A 27,841-nucleotide genomic window follows, 5' to 3' on the forward strand; every position below is an offset into this window, starting at 1 on the left:
TATGCTCTGAGACTAGAGCCAGCCCTAAACTGAGGAAAGTACCAAGACAAGGCCGTAGTGTCACATCTGGTTGGGATGGAAGGGTGTCCAGGGAATTCCAGCCCTAAGAGCCCAACAACTTCAGAGGCATCTCTTAAGAATAAGAAGTCCTGGGCAGCCCAGGTGGCTCAGCGGTTTAGCGCTGCCTTCAGCCCAGGGTTCCTGGAGTCCCGGGATTGAGTCCCGCATCGGGCTCCCTGCATGAGCCTGCTTCTGTCTCTGCCTCTCTCTGTGTGTCTCTCATGAATAAATAAATAAAATCTTTAAAAAAAAAAAAAGATTCTGTCTCTCTCCCTCTGCCCCTCTCCCCCACTCATATTCTCTCTATATATAAAATAAATAAATAAATAAATAAATAAATAAATAAATCTTTTAAAAAAGAAAAAGGAGCCACCAGAAGTCGCTTTTAGTGTCTCAAGAGATTTAACATTGATACAAGAATACCATCTAATGACAATCGTTATTGGGTATACTGTGATCCCCAAATTCATATGTTTAAGTCCTAACCCAGCCCTCTCCCACAATACCTCACACCCTTCCTTTCCAACTAGGGCCCAGCAGAATGGCTCCCACAAAGAAGGGTGGTGAGAAGAAGAAGGGCCCTTCTGCCATCAACAAGGTAGTGAGTGACCAGAGAATACACCATCAACATTCACAGGTGTATCCATGGAGTGGGTTTCAAGAAGCGTGCCCCTCAGGCACTCAAAGAGATTCGGAAATTTGCCATGAAGGACACAGGAACTCCAGATGTGTGCATTGACACCAGGCTCTACAAAGCTGTCTGGGCCAAAGAAATACGGAATGTTCCATATCATATCCGTGTTCGGTTGTCCAGAAAATGTAACAAGGATGATTCACCAAACAAACTCTACACACTGGTTACTTACATACTTGTCACCGCTTTCAAAAATCTACAGACTGTTAATGTGGATGAGAGCTAATCGCTGACTGTCAAATGAAGGTATAAAACTGCAAAAAAAAAAAAAAAAGAAGTCCTAACCCCAAATACCTCAGTAAGTGACCTTACTAGGAAAGAGCCATTGCAGATGCAGTTCATTAAAATGAGTTCATTAAGGGGAGCCCTAGTCCAATATGACTGGTTCCTTTAAAAAAGAGGAAACTTGGGACGCCTGGGTGGCTCAGCAGTTGAACATCTGCCTTTGGAACCAGGGCGTAATCCTGGAGTCCCAGGATCGAGTCCCGTGTCGGGCTCCCTGCATGGAGCCTGCTTCTCCCTCTGCCCGTGTTTCTGCCTCTATCTCTCATGAATAAATAAATAAAATATTTTTTAATAAAAATAAATAAATAAAAAGGGGAAACTTGGGGACACCTGGCTGGTTCAGTCAGTAGAACAGGCGATTCTTGATCTTGGGGTAATCAGTTCAAGCCCTACACTGGGGTTAGAGTTTACTTAAAAACAATTAAAAAAAACACACAAAACAATTTTATCTTTTTTTTTTTTTTTAAAGATTCTATTTATTTATTTGAGAGAGTATGAGCAGGGGGAGGGGCAGAGGGCCAAGTAGACTCCATGTTGAGCTTGGAACTCAATGCAGGGCTGGATCCCAGGACCCTGAGATTACAACATGAGCCGAAGTCAGATGGTTAACCAACTGAGCCACCCAGGCACCCCATCCCCCAATATTTTTTAAATTAAAAACGGGGAAACTTGGACACAGACATACACATACAGGGAGGAGGCCATGTGAAGGTGAGGCTGCAGGCAGAGATCAGGGTGATGCTTCTACAAACCAGGACCACCACAGATTGCCAGCAAACCCCCCGCAGCTGAGGAAAGGTCTGGACCAGATTCTACCTCATGGCCTCGGAGGGAATCAGCCCTGCCAACACTCTGACCTCAGCCTTCCAAACTCCAGATGGGGAGACAAGGCATTTCTGCGTTTTCAGTTGTTTAAGTTGCCCAGTTGATGATACAGCTGTGTCAAAAATGCTCTTTATAGGGCAGCCCGGGTGGCTCAGTGGTTTAGTGCCACCTTTGGCCCTTCCGCCCAGGGCCTGATCCTGGAGACCCAGGATCGAGTCCCATGTCGGGCTCCCTGCATGGAGCCTGCTTCTCCCTCTGCCTGTGTCTCTGCCTCTCTCTCTCTCTGTCTCTCATGAATAAATAAATAAAAATATTAAAATTTTAAAAAATGCTCTTTATAGCATTAAAAAAAATCAAGTATCTAATTCTGGATCACATGTTGCATTTGGTGGTCCAGGCTCTCTCTAGTCTCCATTAACCCAGAAAAATTTTCTTGGTCTCCCATTTTTTGTTGCCTCCATGATATTAACATTTTTTTTTAAGATTTTCTTTTGAAACCCTGCCTTTGGTACAGTCACATCACACTTGCCCCCCTCCCCACCTCACTCCTGCCTTAGGACCATCAGAACAAGTTCTGAGAGACTCAGGCTTCCTAGGTTCTCCAGAGCTCTGACCATCCCCTTTTCTGACCCCCATCTCCAAAATTAGCTCTTAATAGCTGTCTGGGTGCCCTCTGGGCTCTTCTCATGGTCCATCTTCAGCAAACCCCGCCCCCCCTCCTTCTGCAAATGGTCCTCAGCCCACTGCTCTGGCAGAAACCCTGAGGTCACTACTGCCCTCTGCCTTCTGTCACTAGGTCTGGAGGTCGGGTAGGCACTCTCCATGATTCTCATTGCTGCTTACAGACCCCTTCCTCCCTCCTTGCAAACACTCAAGTTGGCATGCACTCAAGTTATCAGGGTATGCTGCCCACTTTGTTTCTGACATCTCCCAACCCATGGATCGCTCCTTTCTTGACTATTCCAGCTCCTGGCTTGCTGTCACTCTTTTCCCTCCTACTCTGGTTTTAATTCTTAAGAGACTTTGGTATAACATATAGATGATCCAGCGTTGAGTCTCTCAGTTCCTTGGAACCACCTCTCCCTGACCGTGACCGTGTGTCTTCCATCCTGCCCGAGCCACACGTTCCTGTAGCCATACTGGGAAGAAGCTCCAGCCTACATGAGAGCCACCAAGTAGGCTATAAAGCCGTTGACAAGTGATTAGCCTGAAACAAGATGTGCTGTGAGTATAAAACACATAGCAGATTCTAAAAACTTATGTGGAAATATAAATTTTCATTAATAATTTTTATATTGATGACAAGTTGAAATAGCCTCTTGGATGTTATTAAAATTAATTTCAATTAAGTCTTCTATTTTTTAAAAAGATTTTATTTATTTATTCATGAGAGACACACACACACACACACACACACACACACACACACACACAGAGGCGCAGAGACACAGGCAGAGGGAGAAGCAGGCTCCATGCAGGGAGCCCGACACGGGACTCGATCCCAGGTCTCCAGGATCACGCCCTGGGCCAAAGGCAGCGTTAAATCCCTGAGCCACTGGGGCTGCCCTCTACTTTTTTTTTAGATTTATTTATCTATTCATTCATGAGAGACAGAGAGAGAGGCAGAGACATAGGCAGAGGGAGGCAGGCTCCCTGTGGGGAGCCTGATGCTGGACTTGATCCTAGGACCCAGGATCACAACCCAAGGAAGGCAGATGCTCAACCACTGAGCCAGCCAGGCGTCCCAAGTCTTTCACTTTTTTAATGTAGTTACTAGGGATTTTTAAGTTATATATATAGCTCCTGTTACATTTCTACTGGAAGCACTGTGCTAGGTCTTTTCATTGCCAATAATGACAGCTCTCTCCCCATAACCTCAGTCCCAAGCATCCCTAACTGCAAGCATCTCTAACCAACATCCATATCTTTCCAGCTCTCTCTACCCCTTCAACTCCAATAAACTTTTGACTCCACTGGAACCTACAATTCATGGATTTTGCCACACTTTTTGCTGTCCCTCATCCCTCATGTGTTCTTAATGTCCCTCCTCACACAGCATAAATTCCAGGTCAATCATTATAGTTACTCTTTTGCATAATGCATTTATTCATTCAGCACGTTTTTGCTGAACACCAGTTATATGCCAGACTCTATTCTAGGCACATGGGACATATCAATAAAACAGACACATATCCTGTCCTTGTGGAGCTTATATTTTGGTGGTAGGAGACAAACAATTAATAAATAAGTAAGTTATATTATATACTGGAATGGTGTTCTCAATTGGGGGTAATTTTGCCCCTCCCCCTGGGGGGGACATTTGGCAATGTCTAGAAACATTACTAGCTGTCACAACGAGGGAAGAAGTACTACTGGCACCTAGTGGGTAGAAGCCAGAGATGCTGCTAAACATCCTGCAATGCAGAGGGCAGTACCCAAATACAAAGAATTATTCAGCCCCAAATGCCAATGGTGCCACGGTTGAGAAACTCTGTTCTAGAAAGTGTTAGTAATTTGGTGTGTGTGTGGGGGGGGGGGAAGTAGAGCAGAGTGGGGGGATTGAAGAAAAATTTGGTTGGAGAGTATGATATATATATGTTTTTAAGATTGTATTTATTTGAGAGAAAAAGAAAGAGAGCATGAGGTGGGAGGGGGGCAGAGGGACAAGCAGACTCCCTGCTGAGCACAGAGCTTAACTGCAGCAAGGGAGGGAGCTCAAGCCCAGGAACCTGAGATCAATCAAGAGCTGAGCCCAAATCAAGAGTCTAGATGTTTAACTGACTGAGCCACCCAGGCGCCCCAGAGAGTGTAATTTTAAGTAGGCAGTCAGGTCTGGGTCAGCCTCATTAAGACGCTAACATTTGAGCAAAGGTGTGGAGGGAAAGAGACCACCAAATGGGTTTCCGGTTTCATTGAGAAAATTAAAGTACCCAGGGCAGGAGCCCACACATTCTTCCTTCTCTCCAATTACTTAGATGAACTGTTAGTGCTTCTAGTAAAGGCCACACCTACCCCTCGGAACTCTCATTCCCTCCCCCCATTCAAGGCCATCCATGTGCAGTCCTCTCCTCTGAAACACCACCACCACAGTCTCCTTTGACCCTCTCCCCACTCCCCAGCCACCATCTTATTTTGCCCCTGTCTTTGCTGCAAAGGTTCCTGAAAGAGCTCGGTATTAGCACTGTGTCTCCAGTATCTTTCCTCTCATTTTTCTTAAGCTCAGGAACTTTAGGCTTTTGCTCCCAAACTGCTCTTAATGTGGTCACCAGGAATACCCACCGAAGCAAATCCAGTCTGTCCTTCGTGCTCAGTTTGCTGATCTATGAACAGCATCTGACATTCTCCGTCACACCTCTGCCTTGGTGCTGCATCATCTTCTGCACGAACGCTTGTCTGGTTTTCTTCCTATCTCTATAGCCAATCTCCTTTGCTGGTTCCTCCTGGCCTCCTTTTTTTTTTTTTTTTTTTTTTTTTTAAGATGTTATTCATTTATTTGACAGAGAGAGCACACAAGCAAAGCAGGGAGAGCAGGAGAGGGAGAAGCAGGCTCCCTGCCAAGTGGGGAGCTGGATACAAGGTTTGATCCCCGGACCCCGGGATTGTGACCTGAGCTAAAGGCAGAAGCTCAACCAACAGAGCTACCCAAGTGCCCCTGGTCTCCTGATCTCTACATGAAGTAGTATCCCAGGACTTCGTCATTGCTGATCTCATCCCCATGTACTCTTCACCCAGCTTCCCCTAATGTTAAATCTGACATAACCATGATATATTTATCAAACCTAACTGATGAAAACTATGAACAAAGCTACAGACTTTATTTGAATTTCACAAGTACGGTTCCCAGGTGCCCTGTTTTTGTTTTTTTGTTTTTTTTAAGATTTTATTTATTTATTCATGAGAGACACACACAGAGAGAAAGAGAGGCAGAGGGAGAAGCAGGCTCTATGCAGGGAGCCCAACGTGGGACTCCATCTCGGGTCTCCAGGATCACGCCCTGGGCCAAAGGCAGGCGCTAAACCACTGAGCTACCTGGGCTGCCCTGACTGTTTTGGTTTTAAGACTAAAGGGCCCGGGGCGTGATCCTGGAGACCTGGGATCGAGTCCCACGTCAGACCATCCGGTGCATGGAGCCTGCTTCTCCTTCTGCCTGTGTCTCTGCCTCTCTCTCTCTCTCTCTCTCTCTGTGACTATCATCAATAAATAAAAATTAAAAAAAAACAAACAAAACAAAACTAAAAGTCCTGTGACTCCCGGGTGGCTCAGCAGTTGAGTGTCTGTCTTTGGCTCTGGTCTTAATCCCACTTAATCCCAGGGTCCTGGGGATGGAGTCCTGCATCAGGCTCCCTGTGGGGAGCCTACGTCTCCCTCTGCCTATGTCTCTGCTTCTGTGTGTCTTTTATGAATAAATGAATAAAATCTTAAAAAAAAAAAAAAGACTAAAATACCTGTGCTTCTGGAGTCCCCTCAGTCCTGGGCAAACTAGGATGGTCAGCCACCCTATTGACCAGCGTTTCTATTAATCTTTTTCAGTCACAGGATTCAACCCAGGATTCAACCCAGAACACCATTTAGTTGCCGTCTTCTTACTTTTTTCTAATCTGCAACAGCTTCGGTCTTTCCTCCTCTTTTATGACCTTGACACTTTTGAAGAGTGCTGGTCAGGTATTTTGTAGAATGTCCCTTAGTTTCGGCTTGCCAGATGCTTTCTCATGATTAGACTAGGCTTATGGATTTTGGGGGAAAATACTCACAGAGGTGAAGAAGGGCAGAAATTTGATATGTTTTACTCACTGCTATATATCCAGTGCCTTAGGACTGAGTGCCTGGCTCACAGGCACCAAAAATCTGTTTGTTGAATGAATAAAGAAGGTGACTGGATGATTCTGTTGAAATTATTTATTATTGTTTTGAAGTTTTAAAATGTTCTTACTAAAAATACTATCTTATCATACATCTTATTCGGAAGCTTTTTTCCCTCAACAATATGCTCTGAAGATCTACTTTAGGATGCATGGAACTGGCTACTTTACCCTGCATTTACGTGATTATAAGTAACTATAATGGTTCTTTGGATTTTCCTCTTTACACATATATTAAATTTTCTCAGGAGCGGAACTAGGGAAGAATTGCTAGATGTACAGCAGACATATTTACATGTTGACGGATACTGATAAACATTCAGCTAACGTGGCTGAACGCACCCACAGTGCTCTGGCAGTGTTTGAAAGTACTCATTTTCCTCACATCTTGCTGACACACGTGACAACCTAAGCGCAGTGACCGCCTTAGGACTGCCTGGTCACTCCTCGGACTACATCTCCCAGAATACACCGCGGTCCCACGGCCTACCTGGAGGGCGTGAAATGGAGTGACCAATCCCTGAGGATTCCAGGAAGGTGGTGCAGCCTCCACTCCTCACCTACCTCTGGAGAGCCCAGAGCAGCGAGACTACCATTCCCATCAGCTACCGCGGATTGTCCGGCCCAGCCACCATTTCAAGACTCGGCAGGGACAGTAGAGGGCCTGGGACTGCACTTCCCGGCAGGCCGTGCGGCCCAAGGGGCGGAACTCCATTTCCCAGCAGGCTCCAGGCGGCGGGCGCCGTGGTGCCTTGTGTGGGATGTAAGCGCGGAGGTGGGCGCGGGGGACCCAGGCCAGGAGTCTCCTTGGGATTTGGGGGGCTTGGCTTAGGGGCGCCTTCTGGACGGACTCCAGGTGCCCGGGGGTACGGTCGTAGAGGGGGGCGGGGCGGCCATGGAGGGTCCTCAGCCGGGCGCACCCCCTTCGGGGCCGCGGCTTCTGCGGTTGTGGGAAGCGAGGAGGCCCTTTACAGCTTCGGTTGAGGGGTCTCCTACAGAAGAGGGGGAACAGATGAGCGGAGGGTGGGCGGGGAAGCAAGAGAGTGTAGGGAATGGGGGTGTAGGACGTCAGCCGAGCCTGGGAGGGGGTCCCTGGTCGTGCCCGCCCGACCCTCCCTCCGGCTCCTCCGCAGGCCGAGGCCCGCCGCCATGGGGCTGAAGGCCGCCCAGAAGACGCTGTTCCCGCTGCGCTCTATCGACGACGTGGTGCGCCTGTTCGCTGCGGAGCTGGGCCGAGAGGAACCGGACCTGGTGCTTCTATCCTTGGTACTGGGCTTCGTGGAGCACTTCCTAGCTGTCAACCGCGTCATCCCCACCAATGTGCCCGAGCTCACCTTCCAGCCCAGCCCCGCGCCCGACCCACCTGGCGGGCTTACCTACTTCCCTGTGGCGGACCTATCCATCATTGCCGCGTTGTATGCCCGCTTCACCGCCCAGATCCGTGGCGCCGTGGACCTGTCTCTCTACCCGCGAGAGGGAGGTGTCTCCAGCCGAGAACTGGTGAAGAAGGTCTCCGATGTCATCTGGAACAGCCTCAGCCGTTCCTACTTCAAGGACCGGGCCCATATCCAATCCCTCTTCAGCTTCATCACAGGTTGGAGCCCGACAGGTGGCAAAGGGCGAGAATCCTGTTTCACCTGGGAACCTCGGCCCACCCTTTCACAACACCATATAGTTTGCAGAGCCCTTTAAGACCTGTAGGCCTTGCAAAGTGGGGGAGGTGTTACAACCCTATTTGCAGCTAGAGAAACTGAAGCTCAGAGAAGGGAAATGATGTGCCAAAGGCACAAAATGGCAGGGCTGGGACTGGACCCCAATCACTTGGCTCTGCCTCCTCAGCATACCCATCTCTGCCATTGAACAGTTACAGGAGCCCCTCAGCCCAGTATGAGGCACAAAAGGCAGATGCAGATTTGGGGAACAAAGAGCCAAAATCTGGCGACATCTGAGACACTTAAAGTGAACAGATGAGGAAGGGGCCTCATGTCAAGGAGCTTAAGACTCAGGACTTGCAAAGAACATTCTTCTTTGCTTCAAGCTCAGTTGATTGTCAGATCCTGGAGTGCCATGTTGAGAAGGAGTCTGAGGCTACTTCTGAGCCTAGCAGGAAAAGAGTACAGAGATAAATTAGAAGTATCTACCAGTGGGTGTGTGAAGAAAGAGTGTTGGCCAGAGGGTCCTGTTTTTGCTGTCCCTGTTAAAACCTAACAGGTACCTTAAAGCAAGGAAATCGTTGAATTATAATATGGTTGCAGAGAAAGAGAAGGGATAGAGTCAAAGGCTGGGTGGAGTTGTAGAAGAGCCAAGAAGGTCTTTTGCTGGGGCACCTAAAGTGGGAGGGAGAGGCTTCGAACACATAGGAGGAAACGGATTGAGAGTTGATGGGCTGGAGCATCTAAGGTTTGGGCACAGGCTCAGAGGCGAGGATGGAAGGGAGCATGGCCCATCACCACCTGGCCCTTTCCCCCAGCTCGGAGCTCAGAGGACTCTCTCATTACCTTCCCTTCTGCAGGCACTAAACTGGACAGCTCTGGTGTGGCCTTTGCCGTGGTGGGGGCCTGCCAGGCTCTGGGCCTCCGAGATGTCCACCTGGCCCTGTCTGAGGACCATGCCTGGGTAGTGTTTGGGCCCAACGGAGAACAGACAGCTGAGGTCACTTGGCATGGCAAGGGCAACGAAGATCGCAGGGGCCAGACAGTCAACGCGGGTGTGGCTGAGCGGGTACTGCCCCCCCCCCCTTGTCCACTTCACATTCTGCTTTCCTAGCCCAAGCCACCTCCCTTCTTCCTATCACTACCTCCAAGAAGAGGGAGTGTCCACTCCTATCTCCTATCCCTCCCCTCTTCCTATCACCATATGCCAAGAAGAGGGAGTATCCCTTTCCTGCCTGTCATTCCCTGGAGCAGGCACAGGTGAGCCATCATGAGACATCTGGTCTTGTCCTCTTCCAAGAGCTGGCTGTACCTGAAAGGATCATACATGCGCTGTGACCGAAAGATGGAAGTGGCATTTATGGTGTGTGCCATCAACCCTTCCATTGACCTGCACACTGACTCCCTGGAGCTGTTGCAGCTGCAGCAGGTGAGGGGACCTGTGGGACCCTGGGGGGGATGCTCACCCTTCCTGTGTTTCAGCTTCCCTTTTGGTACCATGGGTTAATCATGCTTGGCCTGGCCTTTCCCAGGGCTCTTGGGGGACTAGAACTAGGATGTGAAAGCACTTTGGGTCCCATAAGGGGCTGGTTCCCGAATTCTGGCCCCACCTACCTGGTGGGAGGTCCCTGCTGGTGCTGGACCTCACATCTATCTGGTAGGCTGAGCCCCTCCTCACTTTCCCCCAGCTTATACCTCTCTCCTTCTGCCCCCTAGAAACTGCTCTGGCTGCTCTATGACCTGGGACATCTGGAAAGGTCAGTAGGGGGAAGTGACCAGGCTGGGCCTCAGGGGGCCAGTTGGCAGCCTGGACTCATGACCCTTTCGTAGGTACCCCATGGCACTGGGGAACCTGGCAGATCTGGAGGAACTGGAGCCCACCCCTGGCCGGCCAGACCCACTCACTCTCTACCACAAGGTGGGGACATCTCAGGAAGGTACAGAAGGGAGGCCTAACAGTGGCTGGGGTCCCCTTCTACCTGGGGACTGGGAGGGGGCAGGTGAGGAGAGAGGAACTTTATGTGTATTGGGGGTATTGCCCATCCATTTCCCATTTTGTATTTACTATGTGCATATTCAGTGCAGTCTGGGCTGTTTGGGGTGGTGTTCTGGGTTCCCTGGCCTGAATTTGTCCCCTTCGCCCTGCTTTTTGTGCTGCCTTTTTATTGTCCTAGAGTATAACAGAGGTCAAGTGTGGCTGGAGCACTGAGAAGGGGTTGTTAACTTCTGGGAGGTGGAAGGGGGTAGGAGGGACATTGGGCTGGGTTTAGAAGGCTTTGGTGTTTGTGTAGGAGTGTGTTGGAAAGCCTGGGAAATGGATGTACCCTGAGCTTGGAGGATGGCTCCCTTCCCTTTCATAGCCCTTGTTCTGTGGGAGTCCTTGCACTGTGGCCAGGCCTCAGCAGGCAGTCCTGCAGATTCTGGGGAGTGAGGCTAAAAGTGGTGGAGGTGAGATTGGAGGTGGGCTTTCTGAGATATTGCTGTGCCTTATGGGTGTGACCCAATGGGATTTGTGCCATCCACGGCAACTGGGGCTGCTCCCTGAGGTCTCTCTGCTCTATTCCCAGGGCATTGCCTCAGCCAAGACCTACTACCGGGATGAGCACATCTACCCCTACATGTACCTGGCTGGCTACCACTGTCGCAATCGCAATGTTCGAGAAGCCCTGCAGGCCTGGGCTGATACAGCTACTGTCATCCAGGAGTGAGGATCCCCCCGCTAGGGCCTTAGCCCGTCCTCTCTCCCCCACCCTATCTAATTTCCAACCACCCTCATCCAGGCATGAGGCCTGGGTCCCAAGCCCTATCCCCTTTCCATCCAGTCCAGGCAGCCAAGGCCACCATCACCCAGGAGGTTGGGACCCCTGATGAGGGCCTTGCACCTTTTCTGGCTCCCCTGTCCTCCCAGTTTCTAACCAACGACATCCAGCTGTAGAACCTGCACCCCCCCACCCTGTGCCCTTCCTTTCACCCTTGCTCGGACCCATCATTTCCAAGTGAAGAACCCAACCACTCACCAGGTCCCTGGGGGTCCCTGCCACAGCCAAGACCCCACAGTGCCCTACTGCTCTCACAGCTACAACTACTGCCGCGAAGATGAGGAGATCTACAAGGAGTTCTTTGAAGTAGCCAATGATGTCATCCCCAACTTGCTGAAGGAGGCAGCTAGCCTGCTGGAGGCTGGCGAGGAGCGGCCAGGGGAGCAGACCCAGGTGAACCCAGGTTCACCTTCCCCTGTGAGCAGAGCTCCCCGTCATTGGGCATAGAGACTGCTCCATGGGACTGGGACCTGCCCTGGGGAAGGTGTCCATGTGCAGAGAGCTACATTCTCTGCTGCAGTGGCTGGGGCTCTGGGCTGCCTTTGAAGGAGCTAAGGGTATTTCCAGGGTTTCTAGCCTATGCCTTCAAGTAAAGGGGGGAAGCCCACCTCTCTCACGGTCAGTGCTCCTCATTCAGTTGAAGGGTGGGATGTAGATAAGGGATGGGTTCTCCCTCCCCCAAGTCCTGGCTAAGGACTGGTTTTATAAAAGGGAAGAGGTTCTAAGAGATCTTTTCCCCTATGTTCATCTCTTTTGAAGCCAGGGCTCTTGCCTAGCCAAGAGGCCTGGCCTGTGCCCTGTGACAGGGGGTGCCTCAGAGGGTCTAACCTGTACTTTCCTTTCCCCATGCCCAGGGGGTGCAGAGCCAGGGTTCTGCCCTACAGGACCCAGAGTGCTTCGCCCACCTGCTGCGGTTCTATGATGGCATCTGCAAGTGGGAAGAAGGCAGCCCCACACCGGTGCTGCACGTGGGCTGGGCCACCTTCCTAGTGCAGTCCCTAGGCCGGTTTGAGGGACAGGTGAGGGGAAGCAGTGCAGGGCAGGTGGGGAGGTCAGAACCTTTGTGATCCTGAAGATATTGGCTTGTCTCCTTTGGGTGCAGTTGAGACTGCGGCCCTGGGCCTCGATGGCCGAGGCTGTCCTGGGGTTTTAGCCCCTGGTCCTGCAGCCTTGTCCGTCTTTCCTCCCTGCTCAGGTACGGCAGAAGGTGCGCATCGTGAGCCGCGAGGCCGAGGCGGCGGAGGCCGAGGAGCTTTGGGGCGAGGAAGCCCGGGAAGGACGGCGGCGAGGCCCGCGGCGTGAGTCCAAGCCCGAGGAGCCGCCGCCACCTAAGAAGCCGGCACTGGACAAAGGCCCTGGTGGAGGCCAAGGGGCGATGTCGGGACTCCCTCGGAAGCCCCCAGGGACAGTCCCTGGCACTGCCCGAGGCCCTGAAGGAGGCAGCACAGCTCCGGCGCCAGCGCCCGCAGCGTCGCCACCACCAGAGGGTCCGGTGCTCACTTTCCAGAGCGAGAAGATGAAGGGCATGAAAGAGCTGCTGGTGGCCACCAAGATCAACTCGAGCGCCATCAAGCTGCAGCTCACGGCACAGTCACAAGTGCAGATGAAGAAGCAGAAGGTGTCTACACCTAGCGACTACACGCTTTCCTTCCTCAAGCGCCAGCGCAAGGGCCTCTGAACTGCCTGTCAGCCCTTGCGGTGGGAGGAGGAGGGCACTCAATCGGATGGAGGCGCCACCCCAGTCACCCAACTCCCCCGCCCGCCCCTCTGAGCCCAAGCCCCGCCCCCGGGCCTAGGGCCCTACGCCCCTCCTTCAGGCCCCACCCCCACCCGGAACCCTGGCTGCAAGTTGCTGGAGTACTTAACTACTCCAGGGCTCTGCGGTTCGTTGAGATTTAGAGCCCATCCCCCAGAATCCCAGCTGGCCAATGGAAACCTCACTTTGAGCTCCATCATTAATCTTTAAAGGTCCAAGCACTGGAAACGCCCCACTTCAGAACCGAGGCTCTAACCTTGGGCCAGACCAGGTCTGCTCACCGTTGCTCCCGGCCCGCGGGTCTCAGGTTTTGCCCTACACCCAAAAAGCACAGGTCCTGCCTTCAACCCGGGAACCTGGGACTCCGCTCAGCCTCTAGGAGTACATTTCCACACTTAAGAATTCCATCCCCCCCCCAAAAAAAAAAAAAAAATTCCATCCTTGGGAACCCAAGCCCCCAAACCCCAAAGAACTTAAGAAATTTCAGAGTTTGGAAATCCTAGCTTCTTCCCCTCTCTGTCCCGCGAGTCTGGGACACGAAACGCAGTCTCTGGCCTGTGAATCCTGAGCCCTGCCCCCCTCCTGACCAAACTGGCCCCAGATCAGAGCAGACCTCTTTCCGACCCTCTGGGAACCTCCCCGAGGTCCAGCCCGTCTCAGGGGACTCTGGAGGAAATCTGCAGGGGTTTACGAGTGGGTGAGGGGAGCCTGATCTCTTCCTGTTTTGTACATAGATTTATTTTTCAGTTCCAAGGAAGATGAATACATTTTGTAAAAAAAAAAAAAACAAGCACACGTCCGTGTTTCCTCGGGGAAATGGCGGGCGGGACGGAGGGGGTCGGCCCTCTGCCCCCCGGCCGTCGGGCTTCCCACCTGCAGGGCGCGGGGAGCGGCTGTCTGGCTGAAGGGCCGCGCTCTGCTCGGCTCGGCTCGGCTCGGCTCGGCTCCGCCGGGCCTCGGGGCTTCCCCTCCCCGCAGAGGGCCGGTCCCGCCGGCGCCTCCTCCCGGCCGGGCGGCGGGGCATCTCCTCCCGGCCCCGCCCCCGCGGCCTCCGAGCCACCCTCGCCGGCCCCCGCGGTCCTGCCCCGCCCCGCTCCGCCCCGCGCCGCGCCGCGCCGCGCCGTCCCGCGCCGGCTCCGCGGCTCCGCGGCTCCGCGGCTCCGCGGCTCACGACCGCCCGCCCGCCCGCCCTCCCGCCCTCCCGCCCGGCGCCGGGCAATGGCGCTGCTGCGGGACGTGTCGCTGCAGGACCCGCGGGACCGCTTCGAGCTGCTGCAGCGCGTGGGGGCCGGGACCTATGGCGACGTCTACAAGGTGCGCCAGGCAGCCGCACGGGCGGGAGAGCGGCGGGGAGGGCACCGGCTGTGCGCCCCACGGCGGATCCAGCCCCAGCCCCGCCCCCTCCTCATCCCGCTTCACCTCCTCCGCCCCTGCAGGCCCGCGACACGGTCACTTCCGAACTGGCCGCGGTCAAGATAGTCAAGCTAGACCCAGGTGAGGGCCCGGGGCCAGGGCCGCTGCACTGGAGGGAGGGCAGAGCGCCCGGCGGGCGCTAAGAGTTGGCCCCCTGAGAGGCAGGCCCCAGGCCCCAGGTACTGCCACTTGGAAATATGTCTGGCCCAGATGTGCCCATTTTGCAGATGGGGGCACTGAGAGCAATCCTATGAGCCCTCCCCCATGATGCCCTGTGCTCCCCAGGGGACGACATCAGCTCCCTCCAGCAGGAAATCACCATACTGCGTGAGTGCCGTCACCCCAATGTGGTGGCCTACATTGGCAGCTACCTCAGGTGAGGCTGCTTTATCCCCTTGCCTACCCCCAGGCAGTCCCCATGTGGCCCTGCCATGTGCCCACCCCAGTTCTGTGCCCCCCCTCCCCCAGGAATGACCGCTTGTGGATCTGCATGGAGTTCTGCGGAGGGGGGTCCCTGCAGGAGATTTACCACGGTGAGGGCCAGAACTCCAGGCACCAGAGGGCCACAGCCTTTTTCCCAACCAGCCCTTCCCCAGCATGGGGCAGGAGAGGAGAGCTGGGGTCCTGGACTTGGGCCCTTTACTCCTTACTGGCTGTGTGACCTTGAAGAAATGGTGTCTTCCTCTGGGCCCTATCCCGGACTGTGCAGGGAGGGGATGTGGCCAACACCTCTTTCACCTAGTAATGCCTGGGTGGCCTGGGAAGGTCAGCATATCCTCCAGACTTCTGTGCCAGCCTTCACCCCTTCCATTACAGCCACTGGGCCCCTGGAGGAACGGCAGATCGCCTATGTCTGCCGAGAGGCACTGAAGGTAGCTGGGCCCTTGAGGCTGTTCATACCTGAAGTCCCCAGGAGCCGTGGGCAGGGAGCCCAGTTAGCCTGGCCAGTGTGCATGCGTGTGTGTGTGTGTGTGTGTGTGTGTGTGTTGGGGGGTGGGTGGAGTGCCTCAGGCAGAGCTGGCCTGAGGGGCTGTGGGTCCTAGGGGGGAAGGGGCCCCAACCCTGTTGCCGGAAGCAGCACATTTCCCTCTTGGCTCAGTCACTTCCTGTTTGGGGAGAGGGGAGGAGGAAGCTGCTTGGGTGGGGGGCCCAGTGGTGAGAGGGGACTCAGGAAAGGGGGGATAGTCCTGGGTGGTTGCTTGCAGGAGCTCCTCTTTGTCTCCAGGGGCTGCACCACTTGCATTCTCAGGGGAAGATCCACAGAGACATCAAGGTAGGGGTCTGGCCAGGGGCATCACAGGAGGGAGGAGGAAGCTCTTGGGGGCACCAGACGGGATTCTCTTTCCTCCATTCCCACAGGGAGCCAATCTTCTCCTCACTCTCCAGGGAGATGTCAAGCTGGGTCAGTACCCCGGGAACACAATCAGGGTGAGGGTTCTGTGGGAGCTCATGGAGTCTTAGAGTCTATATTCAAGTGTGGGGTGTCCTTGGGCAAGTCACTTTACCACTTAACCCTTGGTTTCCCCACTGAGAAAGTGGATCCTTCCCTGCTAGAAGTTTGACATGGTTGGGTCTGTATGGAGTCTAACGTGGCACTGCGCACTTGGTCAGGGATAGAAGGTGGTTGACCCCTCTCGGAGGGGAACCTTGCCTTGCCTTACCTTGGACCTGTGGCAGTTGTGGCTGAACCTGGGCTGCCTACTCTCTCAACCCTACAGGTGCATTCCGAGCCTCAGCTCTGAGGTGATTGGGGAGTGGTAGCCAGAGGGCGGGTGGGAGTAGCTCTTTCTCCCCACAGCTGACTTTGGGGTGTCAGGCGAGCTGACGGCGTCCGTGGCTAAGAGGAGGTCTTTCATTGGGACTCCATACTGGTGAGGCTGTACAGGCCTTGGGCTGAGGGGGGGCAGCACAGGTGGGGCATCTGGCCATCCCCTCTGTGACCCTGCCTCTAGGATGGCCCCAGAGGTGGCTGCTGTGGAGCGCAAAGGAGGCTACAATGAATTGTGTGACGTCTGGGCCCTGGGCATCACCGCCATCGAGCTGGGCGAGCTGCAGCCCCCTCTGTTCCATCTGCACCCCATGAGGTCTGCCCAACACTTCTTTGCCCCTTGCCTGACCTCCAGGGCCCTGCTGACCTTCTCCCCTGACCTCGTGCTCTCCACAGGGCCCTGATGCTCATGTCGAAGAGTAGCTTCCAGCCGCCTAGGCTGAGAGACAAGACTCGTTGGTGAGGGCCCACATCCCCTGCTGGGGCCTCCTTCCCAGCAGTCTCCGCGGGGGCGGAGAACCTTCTGCCAATTCCCAGGGCGCGCCTGAGGAGCCCTGCTCGTTCAGTTTTTGCGAACCATCTGTGGGAGGGACCCAAGCCCTGCTCCTGGGCCAGGGGATTCAGGGTAGGCCGGGAGGAAGGGCTGATGGTTAATGATGGAGGTGCTGCCCTGTCACCACAATATTGCTTTCGCCAGCTGCCCTTGGCCTCAGTCTGGTTCCTGGGAGCAGACTCCCTCCTCTGGAATGGTGGTAGGGGGCAGCTGGCAGGATGCCCTACATGTATTCTAACCTGGGTCTGGGGGCGGGGGGGCTTTTATACCCACTAGGACCCAGAATTTCCACCATTTCCTCAAGCTAGCCTTGACCAAGAACCCCAAGAAGAGGCCCACAGCAGAGAAGCTTCTGCAGGTGGGAGACGGGAGCAGGGCAGGAGCCTAAATTCTTGAAGGTAGAGGCCTGGGGGCCAGGAGGCCAGGAGGCCAGGAAGCAACCTGTGCACCCCCTCAATTCTCTAGCACCCGTTCACAACCCAGCACCTCCCTCGGGCTCTTCTCACACAGCTGTTGGACAAAGCCAATGACCCCCACCTGGGAACCCTCTCCCCAGAGGACTGTGACCTAGAGGTAAGTGAGGGGAGCTAAGGAATGGATCTTGACCTCGCCAGGTGGTAAGGAATGCAGAAGTGATACAGGTTAGATTCCTTTATTTTTTTTTAAGATTTTTTTTAAGACTTTATTTATTTATTCATGAAAGACACAGACAGAGGCAGAGATAAAGGCAGAGAGAGAAGCAGGCTCCCTGTTGGGGAACCTGATGTGGGACTTGATCCCAGGAACCTGGATCACGCTGAGCCAAAGGCAGATGCTCAACCGCTGAGCCACCTAGGCACCCCTTTTTTAAAAGGATTTATTTATTTATTTATTTATTTATTTATTTATTTACTTACTTACTTACTTATTTAGAGGCAGAGAGAGAGCACAAGTGGGGAGGAGGGACAGAGAGAGAGGGAGTAGCAGGTACCCTGCTGAGCAGGGAGTCTGATGTGGGGCTGGATCCCAGGACCCTGAGACTGTGATCTGAGCCAAAGGCAGACACTTAACCTATTGAGCCACCCAGGTGCCCCCAGATCAGGTTCCTTAGTAACTTGAATATTTCCAGCACTGGGAGTTTTTCTCCAGACAAGCCCACCCATTAGAAATCTTCCCTGGGCCCATCTTGCCCTCAGTACCACCCGCTTGATAAACTCCTGGCCTTAGCTCAGGCTGCCCTCACCCTAGCTTAGCTATCTTTTGGTTTCTGTGTGATCTTTCGCTGGTTTTCTCATCTTCTAAAGGAGGGTGCCGTTTAATCTTATAATCTCGGAGGGTTGTGAAAACAAAACACATCCGTGTATATAAAGCACTTCTGTCATACCTGGCGGGCAGTGAGTGCTGGATGTGTGTCAACCGTTTGTGTTCCTTCCTAGACTTACGACATATTTCCAGACACCATTCACTCCCGGGGTCAGCACGGCCCAGCCGAAAGGACCCCCTCGGAGATCCAGTGTGAGTCCGCTTGGGAGTCTACATGTGTGTTTATATATTTGGTGTGTGTGTGGGTTGTGTGTGTGTGGATTTAGTGTGGGAACTGTGTGTAGATTTGGTTGGGAGTTGTGTGTGTGGATTTGGGGGCTGTGTGTGTCTGAATCTAGTGGAGGGCTATGTGTATGGGTCTGGTAGGGGAGCTGTGTATAGATCCGGTGGGGCTTGCTGTGGTGGGGATCTGGTGGGAGCCTGTGTGGGGATCTGGTGGGTGGCTGTGGTGGAGGCTGTGTGTGTCTGAATCTGGTGGGGGAGTTGTGTGTGGGGATCTGGTGGGAGGCTGTAGGTGTGTGCATGAATCTGGTGGAGCACTGTGTGGAGGCATTTGTGTGAGTATGAGGGTCAGTCAGGAGCCCACCTTGCTAACTCGCGTACCCTGGGCCCCTCAGTTCACCAGGTGAAATTTGGTGCCCCACGCAGGAAGGAAACAGACCCACTAAATGAGCCGGTGAGGGGGCCGGTGCTGTGGGAGGGTGGTGTGCGGGGGCAGCCGAGGGAGCTGTGTTGGAGATCGAGTGCCTCAGATCTCTGAAGCTGCAGCAGCTGGGCCCTGAGGCCTGGGAAAGCCGTGTGGGTGGGCTTGCCCCCCCGCCCCAAAACATGGGGTGGGAGGCTCCTTCCTAGGCACAGTGACCACACCTTTCTAGAAAGTAGGCCTGTACAGGCACGAGCCCACCCCCACCCTAGCATGGTTCTCTGCCCATTCTGCGTCTGCACCCAGCTGTCGTACCCACCAGCTCTGGCTCTGGCTGCTACTCTGTCCCCCTCTCACCGATCTTCTGTCCTCCTCTTTCATAGTTTCCTTGCCTCTCCTTGTTTCTCGCTCACAATTTTCTTGGCTGTTACCACGTCATTTTCCATCTGTCTGTCTTCTCTCCCACAGTCTCTTTTTTAAAGATTTTATTTTAAAGGTAAATAATAAATAAAGATTTTATTTATTTATTCATGAGAGATACACAGAGAGAGGCAGAGACACAGGCAGAGAGAGAAGCAGGCTCCATGCAGCGAGCCCAACGCGGGACTCAATCCCGGGTCTCCAGGATCACACCCTGGGCTGAAGGCGGTACTAAACCGCTGAGCCACCAGGGTTGCTCTCCCAGTTTCTTGATCACCCTCTCATGTTGCTTCTCTTCCCTCTGCTTCTCTTTTGGTTGTTCTGACTTGGTTTCCCCTCAGTGGGAGGAGGAGTGGACACTGCTGGGAAAGGAGGAGCTGAGTGGGTGAGCAAGAGAGAGGGAGGCTCCAGGGGAGGGGTGAGGAGGAGGGAGGCTTCAGGGAAGGGGCAGAGGAGGGAGAGGGAGGCTTCAGGGGAGGGGTGGGGGCTTATCTCGTCCCCTCCTGCCCAGGAGCCTGCTACAGTCGGTTGAGGAGGCCCTAGAGGAAAGGTGAGAAGCTGGGCCTGAAACAGGGGTGGGGAGATAGCTGGACCTGGGGCCTGGTCAGATTTCACAGCTCATGTCCCTCTGGTTTGTCCCCCCCCTAGGAGCCTGACCATCCGGCCAGCCTTGGAACTCCAGGTATGGAGTGGGGAAGCAGGGCCCCTGTAGAGGTGCAGCTGGGAGTGGGGCCAGGTCACGGAGCCTTGCTGACAGTGGGGCTCAGTCCCCTGACTTTCCTGCCAGGAGCTGGACTCCCCAGGCGACACCATAGGAACCATCAAGCGGACCCCATTCTTGGGGCCGGCCCCCCCTGAGCCTCCAGCGGAAGACCCTCTATCCAGCCCTCTGGGTGAGTCCAGGCTTAGGGGAGTGGGAGGCAGGCTCGGGGTGGGGCTAGAGCTGGAACTCATAGCGGGTCTGTGCCTGTAGGAACCTCACCTCCACCTCTCCCAGGCCCTGCCAACCCCCCTCTGCTCCCCACTGCCTGGGCTACCATGAAGCACAAAGAGGATCCAGAGGTGAGGGGAGACCACAGAGGGGCTGGGACGATGGGACACTGGGGGTGCTACCTTGGCCCTGACTTCTCCCTCCCTTGCAGAGATCATCGTGCCACGGGCTCCCCCCAACCCCCAAGGTGCACGTAAGTGTTTCTTCTGCAGCCCTGCCGCCCTGCTGCCTCATCGCCTGCCACCCTGTGGTGCCTGCCTTCTTCATTGGCCTCTTGCCTTCTCCTCAGATGGGTGCCTGCTTCTCCAAGGTCTTCAATGGTTGCCCCCTGCGGATCCATGCTGCTGTCACCTGGATTCACCCTGTCACCCGGGGTAGGCCGGGGCAGGGAAGAAGCAGGAGCCTGGGAATCCACAGCTTGGGCTGGGGATGGGGTGGGATGGGAGGGTAAGACTGACCTCTAACCCTGTACCCACACCCCCAGACCAGTTCCTGGTGGTGGGGGCCGAGGAAGGCATCTACACCCTCAACCTGCATGAACTGCATGAGGATACACTGGAGAAGGTGAGGCCTGGCAGGCGTTGCGGGGCAGAGGGCCCGGGGGGCGTGGAGTGCTGACTCCCTGTCCATCTGTCATTCCATGGCCTCTAGCTGATTTCACCCCGCTGCACCTGGCTCTACTGTGTGAATAACGTACTGCTGTCACTCTCAGGTATGGGTCGGGGCAGGCGGGAGGCCAGGGCCACACCCTTCCGACCATCACTCTCTGAGCCCCTCTCCCTCCCTGGCAGGGAAATCCACGCACATCTGGGCCCATGACCTTCCAGGCCTGTTTGAGCAGCGAAGACTTCAGCAACAGGTTCCCCTCTCCATCCCCACCAACCGCCTCACGCAGCGCATCATTCCCAGGTCAGGGACCCAGGGGAGCCTGGCCAGGCCCCGGGCAGCGGGCAGCGGGTGGGAAGGGGGGAGGCAGAGGAGCAGGGCCAGGGTTGGAATATGGCCTCCGTGTGCCTGGGCTTGGATCTCGGATGTCCCTTGGCCTCTCTGAGTCCAGTCTCCTCATCTGTGAGTCATGTTGGCAGTACCCGCCCCAGGCCCATTGCAAACCGAAGGGACCGAGTGAGGCAGTTGTGGTTATTGGGGGACGGGGCACATATTTACTGAGCATTTGCTGTAGGCCTGGTCATAAGCTAGGCTTGTAGACAGCAGATCAAATGTGTCCTTGACGGTCAGTACCTGGCCCCAAAGTGAGCCAGAGGGAGAGCTGAGAGGGGTGCAGAGGCCTCTGGGAGGCTGGCTGTATAACTGCATGGAGCTGGAAAGTGCATGGTGGGCTTCCAGGCAGGTGAATTTGGGAACAGCATTCCAGGCAGGGGAAGAGCACCAGTGAATTCTTGTGGGTGATCTGAGGAGTTGGAAGGCTGTTTGGCCTGAGGGAGGAGGGTGGAGAAGCCTGAGGGAAAGATGCATGAGTGGCAGAGCCCTTCCTTTGATGCCAGGTCCAGGACCTGGGTTTTTGTTCAACTGGCAGCAGCACCGTGAGCATTTTAGGAGGATCACTCTATATGTCACTCGGGACTCTCCTTGTTGCAGGTGAAGCAAGTCATTGACTTAAGTACAAAAAAGAATTTAGGGTTCATGTAACTGCGAGTTCAGGGGTAGAGTTAGCTTCAGGCCAAGCTGGATCCAGGCTTAAATGGCTTCATCAGGACTCTCCCGCAGTTCTTGGCTCTGCTTTCCTCTATCACTTTCATTCTCAGGTAGGCTTTCCTGTCCAGTGATGGATGCCCATAGTTCCAGGCCAGCATTCCATTAGCTAACAGCCCTGCAGTACTAGAACTTCCATGTCTGAGTAATTCCCACAGAGTCTGGGGGCCAGTTGTCATCGATATAGCTTAGGTCCCTGCCCACTTCTGAGCCTGTCCCTGTGGCCACAGCATGAAGAGCTTGGGCTGGGGGGCATGGGGGCCAGGCCTGGGTTACATGCCTTTTCTTAGAGCTGGGGGTCGAGAAAGCAGGGCTCGTCTCGTCTAGACAGATAAAGACTAGAGGCTGGCTGTGCTGAGAGTGGTAGCAATGACAGGGAGGCTGGTGAGAGGGCACCCAGGAAAGAGGTCGGCGGAGTGACCTGAGGCTGTGGGGGTCAGGCTCCGGGGTGGTGAAAGCTGGATGGCCTTGGGCCAGATTCAGGAAGCAGGGTTGACAGGGTCTGGGGCCCCGACTAGAGTGAGCAGGAGGGAGGATGAAAGGACTAGGAGGCCTCAGGGATGTAGATTATGTCGTGTGTTTAATGAGATGTCCAGGAGGATGTCCGAGGTAGAGTCCCTTGTTCAGTCATCTAGAGAGTATCTACTCAGTACATGTCTGGGGGCTCTGTGAACTAAAAAGTCCTCGTGTTCCCCAGACATTCTTGTCACAACAACCAACCAATATAGAAAAGGTATTCCGTGGTGATGCACCTAGGGGAAAGTGGTACAGGAAGAATCAGGAAGGATCTTGCTGAGACCATGCCATTTGAGTTAAGAGTTAGAGCAGGCCTTGTTGATATCTGGGGGGAAAGCATCCCAGGGGGTGGGGGCAGGCAGCCAGTGCAAAGGCCCTGGGGCAGGAAAAGGCTTGGCCTATTTGAGGAACAGCAGGAAGACTGGTGCAGCCAAATGGATGGAGTACAGGGAAGATGATCTGAGGGGCCTTGTAGCCACAGTGAGGCCTTTGGCTTTGACTTGGAGCCGCCTGAGGGCCACTGCAGAAGAGTGACATGGACTGAGGTCTTCATGGGATCCCTCCAGCTGCTGTGTTGAGAATAGACTGAAGGGGATCCCTGGGTGGCGCAGCGGTTTGGTGCCTGCCTTTGGCCCAGGGCGCGATCATGGAGACCCGGGATCTAATCCCACGTCAGGCTCCCGGTGCATGGAGCCTGCTTCTCCCTCTGCCTGTGTCTCTGCCTCTCTCTCTCTCTCTCTCTGTGTGACTATCATAAATTTAAAAAAAAAAAAAAAAAGAGAGAGAGAGACGCTCTCCCTAACTCCCTCTCAACTTGAAGTCTATGATAGGCGACTCCTCATGAAGCCAATGCAGCTCTTTCTGCCCACGGGTCCTGTCCCGTGCTTTAATAAAAAAAAAAAAAAAAAAAAAAAAGAAAAAAAAAGAAAAAAGAGAATAGACTGAAGGAGTGAGGGGAAAGCAGGAAAGCCTGTTAGGAGGCTCTTGTAATCATCAGGTGGGAGGTGACTGTGGCATGGGCCAGAGTAGCAGTGAAGGAGCTGAAAAGCAGCTGAATTCAGATTTTCTTTTGCAAGTTGAGTCAGCAGGATTTCCTGACAGTTGGTGGATAGAAGAGAAAGAGGAGTGAAGGATGACTCTGGGGTTTTTGGCCGGGGAAGCAGGAAGGTTAGGGCTGTCATTAGGTGTGGGTGGAGCAGAATTCAGTGTTGTCACATTGAGTTTGAGATCTGTCTGCAGTGGGCTGGAGGAGGCTGAATTCGAGGAGAGGTCTGGGCTGTGGGCCTAGAGGTTGCCCTGTCCAGGTGGCTGGTAGGGATGGTGGAGAGGTCAGGCTATGTGGCTACCCCGGCGGTGGGGGGCTGGGGGTTCAGTCCCTTCCTGCAGTGGGCTCACTTCACCTACCACATCTGGAGCCCTGTGGCCCTGGGGCTTCTTCCTGAGCTCAATCCCCAAGCAAACCTCTGCTCTGTCCCAGGACCTGCAGGAAACAGGCCCGCCTGAGCCCCAGCGAGTCACTGGGAGCTTTGGGTGTGTGTTTGGAAAACCACAGAGTCACGATGTCCACTTCAGACATAAAAAGTAGAGAGCCAGAATTGTTTGGAATAAAAAAAAAAAAAAAAGCAGATACAAAAATATCTGCCTCTGTCCCATTCAAAGGCCAGTTGGGAAGGAGAATGGCCAAAGCAAAGGGAGAGAGAAGAAAAGAGAAGACGGGGTAAAGAAAAAGGGGCACAGGCTGCCTCGGTGGGGCCCACATCCCAGCAGAGGGCCCACACAGCCAAGGGTGCTGGGAGGAGGTGGCAGGCCTTCAGACGTGCAACCCTGTTCCCCAGAGGAAGAAACAGGCTCAGAGGGTCCCCTGAGGGCTTGGGGACAGCTAGTAACCAAAGCAAGGACTCCGCTTTTCCCCTGCCACCAAGGCAAGGCCAGCCATCCGCCAGCCCCCTGTGGTGTCCCTGTAGCCCAGGCAGTAGAGGGCAGGCCTTTCGTTCATTTGTGGTTTTTTTGCAAGTCTTTTTTTTTTTTTTTTTTAAAGATTATTTATTTATTTATTTATGATAGAGAGAAAGAGAGGCAGAGATACAGGAGGAGAGAGAAGCAGGCTCCATGCTGGGAGCCTGACACGGGACTCAATCCCGGGACTCCAGGATCGCGCCCTGGGCCAAAGGCAGGCGCCAAACCGCTGAGCCACCCAGGGATCCCCTTCTTGCGAGTCTTAATCTTCTTGGGCCTACCCGGCAGGGCTGGCCCTCAGCTCCTGCACCTTCTATGCTCTTGTTTCCTCATTTGCGTCTGCTTTTATACCTTGCCTCTGCCTTTATAAAGAGGATTTTCACTGACCAGAAGTAGGTGGGGAGGTAATAATTCAGAATGGGAAAAGCCAGTCCTTCATGAGTGCATGCAGCGTGCCAGGCTGTGTGCAAGGCCTTCTCACTACGAGTTCGGTGCCATCGTTACCCCCATTCTACAGATGAGGAAGTTGAGTCAGGAGGTGATTAAGTGAGTTGCTCAAAGTTGCACAGTTAAAGGTGTTTCTGCGACCAAAGCCCTGGACTGTAGGCGGCAGAGGTGGGTGCTGGTGTTGTGAGACCTGCATCGGATCTCGTGCCATGCACAGCTAAGCTACTCGGCCTCTCGGAGCCTCAGTTTCTCCCCTATGAGGCAGGGAAGGTGATAATGCTTATCTCAGGGCTCTGTGGGGCCTTGACCGTGGCTGGCACCCATGACACATACCCCGGTCGTCACCTCCACAGGCGCTTTGCCTTGTCCACCAAGATTCCAGACACCAAAGGCTGCCTGCAGTGTCGTGTGGGTAAGAGCAGGGCTGGGGCGGGAGTGGCAGGGGAGGGCTTGGGTCACAGGGTCACAGGGTCACAAGCATGACCCGCCTGCCTCTGTTGCAGTGCGGAACCCCTACACTGGCAGCACCTTCCTACTGGCTGCCCTGCCTGCCAGCCTGCTCCTGCTACAGTGGTACGAGCCTCTCCAGAAGTTCCTGCTGCTGAAGGTGCGGGGCAGGCGGGGAGGGGGTACGGCTGAGGCCTGGGTGGTGGCAATGGGCCTGCAGGGGAGAGATGGAGACCTGAGCACCCCTGCTGCCCCCAGAACTTCTCCAGCCCCTTGCCCAGCCCAGCAGGGATGCTGGAGCCACTGGTGCTGGATGGGAAGGAGTTACCGCAGGTGTGTGTCGGGGCTGAGGGCCCCGAGGGGCCTGGCTGCCGAGTTCTCTTCCACATCCTGCCCCTGGAGGCCGGTTTGACGCCTGATGTCCTCATACCACCTGGTGAGCTAGAGGGGTGTGTGTGTGTGTGTGTGTGTGTGTTGTGTGTGTGTGAGAGAGAGAGAGAGAGAGAGAGAGAGAGTAGCTCTGGTAGCTAGGGATTGTGTTCCCCACAGCTTGGAGCTCCCAGCCTCCCCTCTGCCAGGCTTCTGTAAAAGGTTTCATTAGACCACAGGGCTCAGCAGCTAAGAAAAACCTAACTGACGCTGTAGGGGGCCGCAGGGACAGAACCAAATGGGCAAGGTGGAAGCGAGAAACCTTCATTCTGAGCAAGCAAGCAGGACACTGGGTTGGGACAGCTCAGGGGAGCACAGTGAGTGGCCAGGGGCCTCAGTGCAGGCTTTCATTCTTAATACGACAGCCCTGCAAGGTCGGCATTGTCACGCCTGTGTTACAAACGAGGGAACTAAGGCTCAGAGATTTGTGGTTATGCCGTGATGGAGTCACACAGGGTACTTCTCCAGGCTCCAGAGACCCCGCCCTCCCACGGTTCCCTGGGTCTCACCTTGCCACCCTGAGCCTCAGGCCCCAGCTGGGTGGGGTGGGGGTGGGGGTGGGGGTGACTTCAGTCCGACTGCTGTGGGGTTGAAATGTGCTTGTGGGGACAGCTGACTGTAGCCATATCCCGTGTCTTTGTGGGGCCAGAGTGGGGCTGGTGACTCAGCCAAGCCATGTCTCCCTTGTCTGCCTGCAGAGGGGCTCCCGGGCACAGCCCACCAGGTGATCCAGGTGGACAGGGACACAGTCCTGGTCTGCTTTGACCGTGAGTGCCCCTGAGGTCATGGCTGGGGGCGGTAGAAGGGGTAAGGGGAAGGTGAGGGAAGCCATGTGAATGTGGGTCTGCCTCCCCAGAAGGGAAGGACCCCATTCCCACCCACCAGCCCTCTCCCTGTACAGGCTGCGTGAGGATCGTCAACCTGCTGGGCGAGCCCACGGCCATCCTAGCACCCCTGCTGACTTTTGACTTCCCCATCGAGACTGTGGGTGAGTGAGCCAGATGGTGTTGGGGTGGGAACATCCCCAGGCTAGAGCATGTGATATTGCCTAGGGGCCTGGGGCTGCACTGGGACAAGGAGGCAGGTGCCACAGCTGTGGCTGTGGTCTATGAGGACCTTGGTGGCCCAGACCTGGGCCCAGGGGGTGACAGGGGAGCCGGCATCCTCAGGGCAGGTGTAGGGCTCATGGCAGCCTGATTGCTCCTAGTGTGTCTGCAAGACAGCGTGCTGGCCTTCTGGAGCCATGGAATGCAAGGCCGTAGCCTGGACACCAACGAGGTAAGTGGAACTCAGGAACCTGGCTGCCCCTGACCTGGTTGTCTCCACCTCATAGGGGAGGGCCCGTTGGGGTGACCTCAGTACCCCTTTTCTTCCCAGGTGACCCAGGAGATCACAGATGAGACAAGGATCTTCCGAGTGCTTGGGGCCCACAGGTAGGATGGGGTGGCCCCGCCTCCCTTTCAAATGCCCCTGAGGCTATACAGATGTGCCCACAGGCCTTCCCTGCCTTACTCACCTCTGGTTCTCTCTCCTCTCCAGAGATATCATCCTTGAGAGCATTCCCACTGACAACCCTGGGGCTCACAGCAACCTGTACATTCTAACGGGCCACCAGAGCAGTTACTGAGAGGGCCAGGTCTGGCCAGTGGCATCCCCTCACCCTGCCCCCAGGCCTTAGCTGCCTTCTCTTTTAGGCAAAAGGGCCCCTCCCAGGTCAGAGGAGCCCAGGCTCTGCTGGTCTGAAGGGCAGAAATAATCCTGAGAAGAGTTTTGGGGCTGCAGAGGAGAGGAGAGCCGACCCCAGACCTCCCAGGCCCCGCAAAACTGGACCAGAGGAAGCTGCTGTCACCTCCCCCTCCCCTGTGGGCAGCCCAAGCCCTGTGGCAAGCGCCCCAGGCAGGGTGGGAGCAGGCCCAGGCAATCCATTCCATTTTGTTCCACATGTCCTTTCCATTCTTCCAGCCAAGAGCCTGCCCCTGTACCCTGCCCTGGGGAACATGGTATTTAAGAGAGAAACTATATTGGTATTAAAGCTGGTTTGATTTTACTCCACTGATCCCTCTTTGTTGGGGATAGGGGGTTGTGGAGCTGAGCCCACTGTCTCGTCTCCCTCCTCCTTCCCTCCCTCCCTCCTGCACATCTTAATGTGGCACCAGGTGCTCTGCATGTCCTGTGGAAGGGTGGGTGGACCATCAGTGTTCTGGTGGCTCTAATGGGGGAGCCAGCTGGAGGTGAGGGGGAGGCTTGTCGGGGGCACTGTCTACCGGGCATCCAGGGCCCAGGAAGGGCCAGCCAC

At 54.8% G+C, this 27,841-nt stretch overlaps 2 protein-coding genes across 9 annotated transcripts; both read left to right on the forward strand.

Annotated features, from left to right (window-relative positions):
• The first annotated feature begins 7,300 nt into the window (after positions 1-7,300).
• MEN1 (menin 1) lies at positions 7,301-13,361 on the forward strand. 5 transcript variants are annotated; one of them, XM_025446154.3, is made up of 10 exons: positions 7,301-7,589; positions 7,857-8,317; positions 9,236-9,444; positions 9,676-9,804; positions 10,092-10,132; positions 10,206-10,293; positions 10,943-11,079; positions 11,452-11,611; positions 12,049-12,213; positions 12,390-13,361. In XM_025446154.3, exons 2-10 carry the CDS (start codon positions 7,873-7,875, stop codon positions 12,870-12,872), a joined length of 1,857 nt encoding a protein of 618 aa, XP_025301939.3. In that variant the 5' UTR covers positions 7,301-7,589; positions 7,857-7,872; the 3' UTR covers positions 12,873-13,361. The 5 variants fall into 5 exon arrangements, with proteins under 5 accessions (XP_025301939.3, XP_025301937.3, XP_025301935.3 ...); XM_025446152.3 differs by having other exon boundaries at positions 7,301-7,579; XM_025446150.3 differs by having other exon boundaries at positions 7,301-7,486.
• A 785-nt stretch (positions 13,362-14,146) lies between these two features.
• On the forward strand, positions 14,147-27,592 carry MAP4K2 (mitogen-activated protein kinase kinase kinase kinase 2). 4 transcript variants are annotated; one of them, XM_049096971.1, is made up of 32 exons: positions 14,147-14,264; positions 14,387-14,444; positions 14,649-14,739; positions 14,832-14,896; positions 15,180-15,235; positions 15,589-15,636; positions 15,723-15,765; positions 16,162-16,234; positions 16,316-16,447; positions 16,528-16,590; positions 16,961-17,042; positions 17,150-17,257; positions 18,100-18,178; positions 18,604-18,662; positions 19,391-19,434; positions 19,561-19,599; positions 19,698-19,731; positions 19,837-19,942; positions 20,023-20,111; positions 20,192-20,233; positions 20,330-20,414; positions 20,525-20,604; positions 20,692-20,752; positions 20,832-20,949; positions 25,023-25,081; positions 25,173-25,276; positions 25,375-25,552; positions 26,244-26,312; positions 26,447-26,533; positions 26,753-26,823; positions 26,923-26,978; positions 27,085-27,592. In XM_049096971.1, the coding sequence occupies exons 1-32, from the start codon at positions 14,169-14,171 to the stop codon at positions 27,170-27,172; spliced, it is 2,463 nt and encodes an 820-aa protein (XP_048952928.1). In that variant the 5' UTR covers positions 14,147-14,168; the 3' UTR covers positions 27,173-27,592. The 4 variants fall into 4 exon arrangements, with proteins under 4 accessions (XP_048952928.1, XP_048952929.1, XP_048952930.1 ...); XM_049096972.1 differs by having other exon boundaries at positions 20,047-20,111; XM_049096973.1 differs by lacking the exon at positions 19,561-19,599.
• Positions 27,593-27,841: the final 249 nt, after the last annotated feature.

Source organism: Canis lupus, chromosome 18, assembly GCF_003254725.2.
Source record: "Canis lupus dingo isolate Sandy chromosome 18, ASM325472v2, whole genome shotgun sequence".
Lineage (NCBI taxonomy): Eukaryota > Metazoa > Chordata > Mammalia > Carnivora > Canidae > Canis > Canis lupus.